At 58.1% G+C, this 12,918-nt stretch overlaps 3 protein-coding genes across 3 annotated transcripts; all 3 read right to left on the reverse strand.

Annotated features, from left to right (window-relative positions):
- Window positions 1-3,067: 3,067 nt before the first annotated feature.
- On the reverse strand, window positions 3,068-4,324 carry LTHEOB_11214 (Tata-binding protein-associated factor 2n; the record flags this gene model as incomplete). The annotated part of the gene is made up of 1 exon (XM_035507946.1): window positions 3,068-4,324. One exon carries the CDS (start codon window positions 4,322-4,324, stop codon window positions 3,068-3,070), a length of 1,257 nt encoding a protein of 418 aa, XP_035366595.1.
- A 547-nt stretch (window positions 4,325-4,871) lies between these two features.
- LTHEOB_11215 (Polyketide synthase) lies at window positions 4,872-5,348 on the reverse strand (the record flags this gene model as incomplete). The annotated part of the gene is made up of 2 exons (XM_035507947.1): window positions 4,872-5,108; window positions 5,160-5,348. The coding sequence occupies 2 exons, from the start codon at window positions 5,346-5,348 to the stop codon at window positions 4,872-4,874; spliced, it is 426 nt and encodes a 141-aa protein (XP_035366596.1).
- Window positions 5,349-10,108: 4,760 nt separating this feature from the next.
- LTHEOB_11216 (uncharacterized protein) lies at window positions 10,109-12,804 on the reverse strand (the record flags this gene model as incomplete). Its single annotated transcript, XM_035507948.1, has 5 exons — window positions 10,109-10,852; window positions 10,908-11,490; window positions 11,544-12,470; window positions 12,518-12,606; window positions 12,664-12,804. The coding sequence occupies 5 exons, from the start codon at window positions 12,802-12,804 to the stop codon at window positions 10,109-10,111; spliced, it is 2,484 nt and encodes an 827-aa protein (XP_035366597.1).
- Window positions 12,805-12,918: the final 114 nt, after the last annotated feature.

A 12,918-nucleotide genomic window follows, 5' to 3' on the forward strand; every position in this document is an offset into this window, starting at 1 on the left:
CCTGCACCCTGCTGCACGCCGCACAAGACGCCCCGACCGTCGCCACTCCCCAGCGCCGACCGCTGCCGCCCACACAGATCCAAAATTCGCTGCTGGCAGCAGTGGTTTTGTTTGCACTTTGTTTCAGGCGCCTGTGCTTCGTCCTGCCAGCTGTGGCGTGCCGCCGCGCTTGTGTGGCCCTCGATGCTTCCCGTTGTCTGCAGGATCGAGGCTCACGCAACTGCCCGCAGCCATGACTCACGCAGAGGTTTGTGGCGGTGTCCGCTTTCATCCAACCCGCTGCCTTCTCACGGCCAAGCACGATACATAAGAGCTTGCACAGTCCTTGCTGCGCGTTTCCTGTCGCTTTCGCAGCCTGCATCTTTCATCAACCGTCACGGTCAGAGATAATCTTTCTATCCGTCTGCCGGCTCGCTTGTGCGCGTCTTTTGCCACGAGCACTTCATCATCCTCACTCTTCCAAGCTCGTCATCCTCCGGCCCCGTCTCAACGGGATTCCTAACTTGGCTGAGAAAAAATAGCGTTTTACTCTGCCAAGGTGCGTCCTTTATACATTTATACCATCTATGACGAGCACTCTTCACCTGTGCAGGTGTAGCGGGCCGTGGAAGTTTTACCCTTCTCAAACATGTCTCATTCGAGACTCATGCTACTTACAGCCTTTGTCCAATTTTTTTTCTCTCTTGGGAGGTTCAACCCCTACATCTACAGCCTAGCATTTGGTTTAGCTGCTCACGTAGGAGGACGAGGACTTCGCGGGATACGAAAGGATGAAATCTTCTGCAATCCACGTGCGGACGGACACGGAACCAGAGAACTAGTGCTCACACCAGTTCTCACCGTTCGCCGCTGCTGCACACGAGCGAACAGCGGCAGTACAGGTGCATGGCCATAGTGTACATGAAGCACGCGAAGCCACGGTGAGGCTCGCGTTCTGCATCGGCGGCCGTGTGTGAGAAGGCTACGTATCGGGGAATTCTCCGTCTGCACGATGCGGTGGTTTTGCTGCGCTGGCCCCATCCATCGTCCAGCACCGCCAGCACGCCCCCGCCATTGGACTTTGCCTGCCTGCCAAAGCTCCTGGCTGTTGGTCGAGGCGTCCCGATGCTTCGCAAGGAGATTGGTCCGAATCTACGCCAAACTTCTTCCTTCATCAACCCGGTCAGCGTGTATGCCTTTCCATTGCTAACGCCATCGCCATCACGTGCAGAAATACATGGGGCGCTCCCGCAACTACGCCTTACTCAGCATCTTTCGGTTCTCGCCCCTGAAGACGCAGTAGTAGTGCTGAGTCCCCAACGCTGCGCCATCTCATCGCCGTTGTTCGACTGCAATCTCCCGATTCCCAACTGCATGATGAGGAGGACGTTCAGCCGGGTGACGGTGATGCTACGCTCTCCACGGGCGGGCTCCATGCCTTTCCAAAGTGACTGCGCCCCCACCCCGTTTTATTAAATGCTTCCAGTCTCTGGCTCAATGCACGCTACGTCATTCGAGTTGAAGTGGGTGCAGCCGATGACCTCGTCACCTATTCGCTGCCTGGCCTTGCAGACGACAGCAGCGCTAGTACTGTCAGGCAGCAACACTATCGGCCATCGCCGCCGCCTTGCGCATCGCGCCTGAGCCAAGTACTGCTCCTGCCATCATCCCGCATCCATCCCTCCAGCCAACGGTGCAGCAGTCCGCCTCCTTCGCTGCTGGTTCATCGGGATGAAAAGACAAGCTCCGTCCTAGGTCGGACGCCATCGGCCGCTTGCGCTAGGTCGACAGTCTGGGTGAGGCCGCGGCCTACGTCGTTGGCTACCGTGATCATTTTGACGGCGTGCTGGAGCTGTTGTTTGAACGCTGGGTTGCGAAGAGCACCGCCGAAGAATGAATCTCGTTACACTGCATCAACTACGTCAAGCGCCGTCAGGACGGTGTATTCGCCTTGTGGCGTGAGGGGATTGTTGACCACGTCTTTGGCAGCGGAAACGGCGCTGGTCTTGACGCCACTGTAGAGTGAAGGCCAACGGGAGCATCCCATCAGCACAAGCACGCTTATGTGGTGACTCGCCACCATGTCTGTCTGACGTCTGGCCTGCCTCCGTCGATGCATGAGCGGAGAACGCGCAGAGATCAGCTGTATAGTAATATGGATAGAAGAAGGCGGGGTGGTACATGGCGCGCTGACCTCTAAACGGGCGGCGCGGTGAACCTTTCACCATTTCTTCGAGCGGGTCCATCAGGCACGGACACCATCATTAGCGGAGATAGGCCGCGATGACAGCTGCAGTCGAGACGGCGGCTCACGCGCCCAGGATCAGGTTACCGGGTGGGGTTAGCCTGGGATACGATGCGCCGATCTGCATTTTCGAGAAGGATTCCCGGGGCTGCGGAAACGAGGCTGTGAGCTGGCAGGTGTTCATACACGATCTGCAACTCATTGCATTAGTAGGGTATCCATCCATAGTGTCGGAGAGAACCAGGTTTCTTACCGATGGTTTGCAGCTTGTGACATCTTGGGTTGAACTGCTGCTCTCTTCACACTACTGCTCCACCTAATGGTGTATTTGCATTCGTGTCTTTACGTCATATGCGTCGTGATTTACAGTCCCCAGGCTCCTAGCGATAGATATCCGCCCAAAACCCAAAAGTACGGGCCCATCGTTCGCAACGCCATTCAAAGCAGAGCGGAAAAGAATTAAGCAAAAAAAAAAAAACACAATAGCCTTCTGCCAAGTTCTCGTCCAATTTTAGGGAGAATAAGATGGGCTTCATCGCTTTTCCTCCATCAAATCCATGTTATGCAACCTTCTTTAAATTGCATCCCAAAAGAAACCCCATCTTGAAGACGATGACCACCTAAGTATTTCTCGGCTGTGTTCGACCGTGAAAGACAGATTGGGTAAAATTGAAGCCGTATATGCCAAGAAAAGGTGTATCGTCCAGTGGTTTGCAAGGAAGGTTATTACCCGAACAGCAAAGAAAAACATATGAGACAATAGGAATATGGTGAAAGCGAAGACGTGATCATGAATCGTATCCAAATCCCCGAGATGGACCAATGTCAAGGGCGGAGGTCCGGTCAACGGCTCCTTTGCCTGCGGTCGTGGTAGTAATCGTCATCATCGTCATAGATCGACCGCTCGTTCCTCTCCTGCCTCTTTTGCTCAAACTTTTCGTATTTCCTCTCTGCCTCGTGAGCGCCCATCGCACCAACCACAGCAGCTGCGACGGTAGCCAAAGTGTCTCCCTTGGTCAATTCGGTTCCTAAGAATCCTCCAGCCAAGGCACCCACGGCAGCGGAGGCGACGCCGCTGCCGTAGGGGGATTTGCTACGCCGGCGGCGTCTTGATGTCGAGCTGCGAACGCTATCATGGCGGCGAGTTTCACGTTCGTAAGGAGGAGCGTTTGAATAGGTGTCCCGAACAGAGCAACTGCCGCGATATCCCTCTGCACGCGTTCTCTGGATAGGAGCAGCGCCTTCCCGGACAGACATGGCACGTGTCGTCCGCGGATATGGATACGGCGGTGGAAAGTATTCGTCAGCGGATTTCATACGGCCGCCGGCAGGCAGATCTTGGGCTGGTGGATATTCATAAGTATCCCGCTGGTCTCTGAAGCGGACAATGTCGTAGGTGTCTTGGGCATGGCTCCTGCGGCTCGCATGGCTGCGGATACTGCTGCTACGTCGTCCACTGTAAGCCTCGGAAGGCGTGCTGGGACCGTCGGCGTCTGGGTCATTGAAGGCCTCGGTTTCGACGTAGGCGCGCGTAAAATCCCTGCGGGAGCGGCTTATGTCGTCCTCATCCTCGGAATAGTCATCGGTGTGGGTGAAGGGCGCGCGACCACCGTGCAGACCGCTGGCTGAAAGAGCGCGGCGATTGTACTCGGTGCGAGGCGGAAGCGGGCGGTACGGTACCAGCTCCCGATCCTGGCGATCATCCCTGTAGCTGCGCGGAGTCTCTCGATAGTAGTCTTGCGGGCGACCATCGGTGCTGTAGCGGTCGTAGCGGTCCACACGGTTCTGTTCCCGCCTAGATCTCCCTCTTGGCCTGCGCGAGTCGCCATGAGTGTAGTCATAATCTTCATCGTAGTTCCCGTCATAGCCGTAATTGTACCGGTCGTCTTGTTGCCGCGTCTGATCTGCCTGGCCAGCCGATTTGCGCCTTTGCCTGTACTTGGACCATCGTTTCTTGGGGTTTGGGATCCTGTCGTAGACCTTGTCGTAATACTTGCTGTTTGCGAATTGTGCGATGGCGCCGGCGCCTATGTCCTTTTGGGAGTTAGCTAGGGCAAGCGGGCGGGAAGGGTAGAGTCGTACTACGAGCGCGGGGTCCATGGTTGCGGGCGTGGTACCGCAGAGGGCTGCAGAACGGCGGGCTGGAGGAAGCTTGCGGTGTTTCGGAGGCGGGAAGTGAAAGGACAGCAGGCGGCAGTTATAATATGAAGGCAGCCATGGCTGCCCGAAAGATGATGACAGGCTGCAGGGCTGCTCGCTGATCGGCGTCGTGGTGCAGGCGGATCTCCGTCAGCGACGACGCATGGACAGCGAGGCACAGGAGATGTAAGGGAAAATGAGAGGCAGGAAAGGCGGAGAAATACAAGCTCATGCGCCAGGACATGGGCGACGGGTCGCGGGAGTGGCAGGCTGGCGCTGGCGCTCGAGTCAGCCCATAAGGGTCCGATGACGTGCCTCTCTCCACAAGCAAGCTGCGTCCCCACCCCAGGTCACCAGACGGGCTGCGATGTGCCCGGGATCGTCACCATCCCACGCGCCGTCGATCGACCAGGCACCGCATCTCGAAGTCAAAGTATCGTCGTGGAAAGCGCGTTGTATTTCTACTAAATCTCCCGGCTAGCGAAACTCCAGTGTCTATTCCCCGCGCCTAGGCCTTGGCGGCCTCCTCGAGCAGCTTGGTCTGCTGCTCCGGGTGCGTCTTCTCGACGTTGCCCTTGGCCATCTTCTTGGTGACCATGTTGCCGTCAATCTCGACGTCCTCCTTCAGCTCGCCGTCGGCAACCCTCCACTGGCCGGCGATCTTGAGCGTGCCGACCGGCGGCTTCGCGTCAACGAGCGAGTCGACGCCGCCGGCGACGTTGGTGAGGGTAAGCTTGTAGGTCGTCTGCTCGACGGTTAGCGGATGTCGTGGTCACATGCGAACGCGAGCGTGTACCTGGCCAATGGGCTTCTTGTCGGTGACGTTGTAGGTGGCCTGGGTGGACGCGTCGCCCGAGTCGAGCTCGTAGGAGACGAGGGCAGGGCAGAGGGTCTTGATCATGAGGTCGTGGTTGTGGAGAGCGGTGATGACCTGCTGCTCGCTGACGCCGGCGGGCAGGGGAGTGGAGATGCTGGTGGTGGCCATTTTGGAGGGGAAGTTGTAGAGATTCTGTTTAGCTGATGTCTGTCGGCGGGGTGCTGCTGCTGGAATGCCATCGCCGCCGTCGCCATTTATATGGCCGCTCTGGCTGGGTTGAGTTCGCAGAGCCAAGCTGCCGGGTCCGGCGTTCTGGTGTGAAGTCCGCGAGTGAGGTTGAGCGTCAGCACGAGCGGTGCTGAGCCACTCACGGCTCCCCATGCTAGGAGCGCGCAGAGTGCTGACGGCCGGCTGCTCTGGATAGGCTGTGCTCTGATCGGCTTCGTTTCGGCTCCGCACTCCTCAAACAGCCCCAGCCGGCCGCCGACGGACGCGTCGCACCGCAACCACCAGTTGTACAAACGGTGCCTGGCTTCCTCCAACGGCCGTCACTTGGCGTGCCCAGCGCTGAGCTGCCCGCCTGCTCCTCGGCCGACGGTCCCCGCGCCCATGGTGTACCAGCTCCTGCCTCCCGTCCGACGGAAGTTTCACGGCATACCAAAAATAGCGATGCTGATCGCCCTTAGGTCGCGAGGCTGGCTGTCAGCGGGCGCAAGGGTCCGCAAGCTTATGGGTTTGTCCACCACCAACATCCCGCCCGCCCGCCGGTTCGCATCATTTCAACTGACTAGCGAGCTCGCCGACTTGGGCCGGTCCGCTGCAGGTCATACCGTCGGATTGGAGCGTTGCCAATTTACCCTCCGCCGGAGCAGAAAAAAGCGCGGAGAACGACGGCTGGCTCGTATTGGCCTTGGGAGCACTCACCATCTGGCACCACCCAGCCCATGCGCTTCCAGAAATCGCTCCGCCAGCTCAGCTGCGTGGTGTTGCCAGTTGAGCTCATGCGCTAGCATCTACTTGCGGCCGTCAGCACCTTCCACGGCCCCGGCAGCTGCCGATGGTGCTTACTGCGTTGCAATTATAGCTGCTGAGATAGAGCTCCGCATGAATAATCCCCCACAGGAACCCGCAGCACGCTAGCCCCGCCTGCAGAGATCTGCTCACTGCATCATGTTTCTGCAGACCCTGAAAACGAACCGCTTCAATATCTATCAGCCTACGCCTCGCTGAACCGCCACGTGTGCAATCAAGTCGGTGAACGATTGAACCTCGTCCTGCGTGGTGCTGAGCCCTAGATAAGCGCTAAGAGAGGGTTGTCAGCTCTGTGACGTCCTCGCTGTCCTGTTCGCTGGAAGAAATAGCTGGCTGTATGTGAACTGTCTCGGCCAGACACATCTGCGACGGCATTGGCGCCCGCTGATGAGCCCCCAACTACCCGTTGGCACGCCCCGACTGATGCCTTTGATGCCTGAATCTCTGCCCGACAGTGCCGGTGTTGTACACAGAGCTGTTGCTGCTGCCCGTCTTTCGCCCTAGCGCGCTCTGAACAAATATTCTCCATCTTCCAGACCACAAGAGCCTCTGGAGTGACGGTCTGTGTTCCACGCTCGCCACATATAGCCTGGCGTTCGCTGTAAATCTGTTGTCAAGCTTCCCCCATCAATCATCTTGACAGCAAACTCAGCAGCTAGAGCCTCGCCCACTGAAACGGACCGCGCCGTAAGCGCGCTGGGCTATTCGCGCCATCCTTCCATTTGTGGTTCTGCGCCTGTATTTGCACAGTCGAGCGTGCCATCGTTCGTTTAGCCTGAGTTGGCGTCTTCGCTGGGGCTCTTCATCTCGCTGCGCTACCGAAACGGCCGTTCTATGTGGCTGGCAGGAAGTGTTGGTGTTGTAGGCGTCTTTAATGTAATAACTGTGGACCACAAATTAGCATCCTCATGTTAATGCAATCTGCCACCGTGGCACTGTGCGCAAAGTCGATTAAATTCTGGTAGCCATCATTCCAGCAGCCGATGGTCCGACCAGCTTCGTCGTGGTGCCTTCCTCAGCGATCGAAAATGCCCAACCGACGATTCACTCCTTCTCAAGGCTGCCTGAGTCCCTGGCGGGGATTTGATCGATGTGATGGCATGATCGGGCGTGTCCGCTGGTCAACTCAGCTTCGGTTGTGGGACAACGTGTGGTGCTGTGTACAATATCGTGTATAGGGGAGTGCAGCGAGACGGTTGTGCACGCATCTTGAACGGCCCTGTCTCTGCCCCAGTTGAGACCAGCGGCCGCTTAAAATGCCCAGAATCGTTCGACTCTTTGTGGGTCTTCCCAGGGATGGATGCTCGCACACAACACGCCTGGCGCTGCCGCTCACAACGCACGGCCGGAGCTTGACAGGCAAGCGATGTGGAGATAGCTAGCTCCTCCGGTGGGGTCTGGTATGACGCACTCTGGCAACTGCTTGAAGGCGATACCCGAACCGTTGAGTGGAGACCGCCGCTTGGACGTGGGACCAGGGCCTCGAGACGGTGCAACACACCGTGACAAGGTATTTCGCCACCGCCCATACCCTGTATGCCAGTGCCCGCCGGACACGGTTCCGCAAAACAGAGGAACTCAGTGTAAGCCGTCTCCTTTTGAAACTCATGCTCTCCCGAGAAGCATGACCTTTTCCCTGACGGCTCAAGAGAAGGAATGTCTGCTGCTTTCGCATCACTGCCCAATCTTTCCGCCTTCTCCAAGTGTTACCCCTCTTTTCTGTTTGCAAACTGTGCGGTTCGGCTTTATTGAAGGGTGGATAGGGCGACAGTTGCCGAGTGGTGAGTAGCCAAACAAACTCCTTCTTGAGCAGTGATTGACCATCTGCTGGCCCAAACCAGGACCTTTTCTCAAGCCGTTGAAAAGCATGTGATTCTTTCGGTGGCTGGGAGTTGGATCTTGAGGGGGAAAGCAGCAATCACGAGTTACGCAGGATCGTAGACTTGCTTGATATTCTAGACTTCTTACTTAGACAACCCCAAGCGATCAGCAGTCGTTTTTCGGATCAAAAGTTGCTTCGAGCATAATTAATGACGGATGGCTAGGGTTGAGGGCTAACTATGCTATATAGCCGGCATTGAGTGAAACAAGCTCTGGATGCTTAGCCAAGGTTTCGGACATTGCCACTTGAGACACTTTCATTATCAGATTCCTGGGTGCATGGGTTCCAGCCTGCCGTGCTATTCTAGGATGACAGAGCCTCGTACGTTGGGTCTGATTAGCGGTAGCGCTTGGTCTCTGCTGTGAACCTGAAATATGCACAGGAACAGCGCTACCTACTCGTCTGCCGGAACGGATGCGGGTGATTAGAGCACTCCAGGGCTCTGCACATCGAGCCGAAGTTGGAGGAAAGTCGGCACACGATGGTGGAGTCCAAATCATCAGCCTAGGGCGGGAAAAGCCACTTTAGGATGCAGTCCAGAAACGGTGCTGGACAATAAAGCTATGACCGTACAGCTCTCTCAGCGCGATCGCCTGCCCACTGAACCTATCGGGAGCACGGCCGACAGATCTCAACTGACCGAGCTGGCCCCACAGCAGAACGTTGGGGGACCGGGCAGAAGGAAAACAATGAGATGAGATCTCATCCAGTCAAGGGAGCTGTGGCAACTGCGACGCCCAAAGCGGGTCAAACATACCGCTTCGTTGTTGCATGATGCAGCACATCTCCGCGGCCACCGTCGAGTGGTACAAGTGGGATCGGTGGTACTGTGCGGCGAAATCCAACATGTATTTACAGGCGAAAAGGGTGCAGATCGCAGCGAGTCTGTGGCGTGGAACACCTCACTCTATTCGGATCACCGAGAGCAGGAGCGGCCTCCGGAGCACATCCAAGGCTCTCTCAAATTTGTAATTTTTCTTGAGTGGCGATGGAAGATCGCCAGCCCCTACGGTTTCGGTGGGCGGCCGGCTATCGCACATGGCCACACTTGGCACGGTTGCGGATGAACATTGTCCGTCAGCTGTACGCAATGCAGCGGACGAGAGACTTGGCGGACGAAGTGTAGGTCGCAGCGCTGCCCCCGACAGAAGCAGCTGCTGGCAGCGAATAGGAAGGCCCGGGAGACGGGCAGAAGGTTGGGACTTACCGTGGGAATACACAGAAGGCGCGCCGCCCGGCAGAGCGGCTGTCGACGCTGTCCTCCAGCTGGCAGGCTGGGGATCAAACAATGCGGCTTGACGACGTGCCGCGGCACTGCTGCTGGCCTTCCGAGGTCGCGACGGGCGGACTGCTGGACTTGATCAGTACGTCAGAGCAGCGCGAAACCCCGCAACTGCTGCCTTCGCCTCGCGGTTCCTCTTCAAGACGACGACAGAGCGATCGGGCGGTGCGTCCGGGCGTGGCTCCGGCCCTTCTTATCATCTGGCCCGCCGTTGAGGCCACTGACGCGCGCCTCATACCGCCATCGCGCCCCACTAGGCCCTGCCGTGGTTCTCTGCGCCAGTGCCGGCCGGACCCAGCAGTGCCCCCTCCTGCCACCCGGCTCGTACCGCCCAAATAGATCCCTCCGCTAGCTTACCCGCCAAACAATCCACCACATGCGATTACCACTAATGCGACAGGCGTACATCTGAGAATTGCTACCACCAAGCCCTGCTCGCGCGTTTCCCTGCGCGCGTCATCTCGTCCGATTGCGACAGCCAGCTGAGAAACTTGCTTTTTCCGTCCTCTCTTGGGGCACCTTTCTTTTCCGGCCATGCTAGCGGGGGGAAGTGGACAATGCCCCGGAAGCTGCATGATGCCTTTTGCCAGCGATCCGTCCTGGCCGCCAAGGAGGGCTAAGGAAGTCTATTTTGATAACTCGGTCATGGAACGATTGGAACGAACAGAACTGTCAACATTCACCCGCCTTGTTCTTACTTTAATGAGCGGGCACCGCATTATGCAACTAGCATCATCTGTACTGTTTGTCTGGAGGCACGGCGTCGAGCTCGTCAGGCCGCACCGGGCCCTGCGGCTGCTCCAGCCGCCAGTGGCCCCACGCCTCGTCATTCGGCGAGAGGAAGTCCATCTGCCCAGCATGCGTGTTGCCCTCGGTAAACCCGGGAAAATGCGAGAAGCTCATTCGAGCCGTGTCCGGCATTTGCGATGTGGCTGTCATCCATGCGTTCGGCGTTATGTTCCCGTACATGGCGGGCGCCGAGCCCGGCAATGACGAGCCGCCCACACCCACCTGGTTGTCCTGGCTCGGAAAGGGCCACGCGCTGAGATCGCCTTGCGGAGTGAAGAGCCCGTTAGCTTCATTGACACCTGATTCCGAGTGGTTGTCTGCCAACGACGGGATACTGCCCACGCTCAGTCTCATTTGAGGCACCGAGCCTGATCCTTCCGATCTCCGCAGCGGCGGCGTTGGCCGGTGATCGGGTCGCTGCCTTCGTTTGGGCGCGTTCTGAATCGTGTCATCTTCGGTGCTCTGCCGCGACGCTGGCACGACCGAAGCCTCGCGCTGTGGGCTTGATTGAGATATCTCGGCCAGGACATGCTGCAGCACAAGACACATGCGTTCGGCTGGCGCAAAGATTCCAGACATCTCCTGAAGCGATACCGCCATGCACTTCAGGTACTTCAGGATGTGGTTGCGTTCCTTGACATCCTTGACAAAAGCAAGATCTGCGACCAGCGTCGTACAGGCAGTCCCCTGCTGATCGTTAGCGTTGTTGCACTTCCCGCCGTCGGACCTGCGACACACTTACCGCAGTTTGCATTGCGGCGCAGAAAATCTGCTTGGCGCTGAACCGCTGCCTGTAGTGCCAGAAATTCTTGACAACGGCTATTGCATGGCCAGTGCACGCTCTACGAGCTGCCGTGACAACGGCATCCCCAGACAGGTCCTTGGCATCTGGGGAGACAGAGTCCTCGTAGCGTGTAAAAGAACGGCGGATCTGGATATGGACCGAGTGGTATTGCTGGTGCAGGACGAAGAAGGATCTGGGCGCCGTTTGAATATTCGTTGGCTCCCATTTCAACGCGCCGGGCAAGCGAGAGTACCAGCTATTCAGTTCCCGGTCCAGAGAAACCAGGGACTTGTAGGAAGTACGGTCGAAACCTCCGCCAGAGACCGCAGTCGCTTCCCTGTTTTCTGCTGCCTTGCCCGCAATCTCCATCAAGTCGATCAGTGCCTCGTAGATCTGGGTCTCGAGGGAGAGCTCCGGTCCGTTGGGCAAACAGGTCCCGAGCCGCTCAAATCGCTTGGCCAGAGCGTAGACCTCCAGGTCGGAGCTCTTTATTGCTGTGGGTCTCCCTAAAAAAAGAGACCAGTATTTGTCAAATATTACACTACACAGGGTCAGCATGAGGCGGAGGCGACGGCTGCAGGGAGTAGGTCGTACCAGGCCCACAAGGTCATGTGCCGCACATCAACCTCGCGCTCCGACAGTCCCGACGAGCGCGTTTCTAGATGGAGACCGATATCAAAGGCTAGTCTGACGCCCATGCCAGAGTAGAGCCAGCCGGTGTGATCGCGTCCCACGCTACACTCGCAGTTCGCAAGCAGGAGGAGAGCTTGGACTTGGGGAATCCCGCCCGGTCGTTCTAGCTCAACATCAAGCATGTATTTTGCCTCGCGGTGGAAAGTACTCTCTCTTGGCTCAAGCGCGATTCTTTGGATGTCGGGCCGAGTTTTGTCGGCATAGCGGAAACCAACGGCAAGGATGCAAATGTGCAGGAAAGGAGAGTAAAAATGCGATGCACCGTGCTCGTAGTCGTCGAGGAAAGCTTCTTTGTGGATGACGTGAAGAACGGCGTTGAAATGCTCCCAAAACAGGTCCATGAGGTGATCGTGCGTCTCCTGCGAGAGCAGTCGGATCGTCTTGGTGGCTCGCCGCGCATGCTCGACAATGTCGGACGTCTTTGAAGCTGCCGCCTTGTCCGACGGGAGGTGGCAGTTCATGAGCGAGCCAAAGAAGCGCACGCTTCCACTGGTCTGGTCGATTCCCAGGTGGCCTCTCGGGGCGAGCAGTTGGCTGACCAGACTCTGGCTCTCGTCCGACGGGTCCAGCAGACGCGGAGACGAACCTGGTCGCGCGGCCGACAGATAATGGCCGGGCTGGTCTGCACCGTCGTCCGACTCGCTGAAGGAGGCATTGTCGGACTGGGAAGGCTCCTGTCGACTGTGCCGGTCCTCGGATCCAGGGAGTCCAGGCCTGATGCGCGGAGGGTGGATGGCTGGCGGCGGCTCTTCCCCTTTGCTCCTGAGCAGGTCCTCCAGCACGGCGATGCGCTCCGTCAACGAGGCCACATAGGCGCGCGAAATCGGCCTGTTGAGCGTCAGAAAAGCTGCGCCTCTCGGGGTCTCGAGACTCACTTGCGACGTTCGTCATCATTCCGGATGATGCATTCGGCGCCGGTGCGCTTGCAATTGAAACATTCCGTGTCGCCAGGGCGCACCACGCACTGGAGCGAACCGTTAGCATTCAAGGGGCGGTCGAGGGAGGCAGGGGAGGCACGCACGCGGATGCGGCGGTCGCGACAGGAGGCACAGGCTATGGAGGCGCGATGGCGCGGGCGCTTGGCGGGCTGCTGGTTCGCACTGTGGTAGTCGGCGGGGGCCGCAAAGGCGGCGGTGTTGGGGTTGGCTTGTGAGGGTTGCATGTCCTGGGACTGGAGGGCTGGCTGCTCGGCGGGCTGGGGCAGCTGCGGGATAGCTATACAAGGCTCGCGGAATGGATGCGGCTCAGGGAGCGTCGCCACCATCTGCTGACCGTC

Source organism: Lasiodiplodia theobromae, assembly GCF_012971845.1.
Source record: "Lasiodiplodia theobromae strain AM2As chromosome Unknown scaffold_46, whole genome shotgun sequence".
Classification (NCBI taxonomy): Eukaryota; Fungi; Ascomycota; class Dothideomycetes; order Botryosphaeriales; family Botryosphaeriaceae; genus Lasiodiplodia; species Lasiodiplodia theobromae.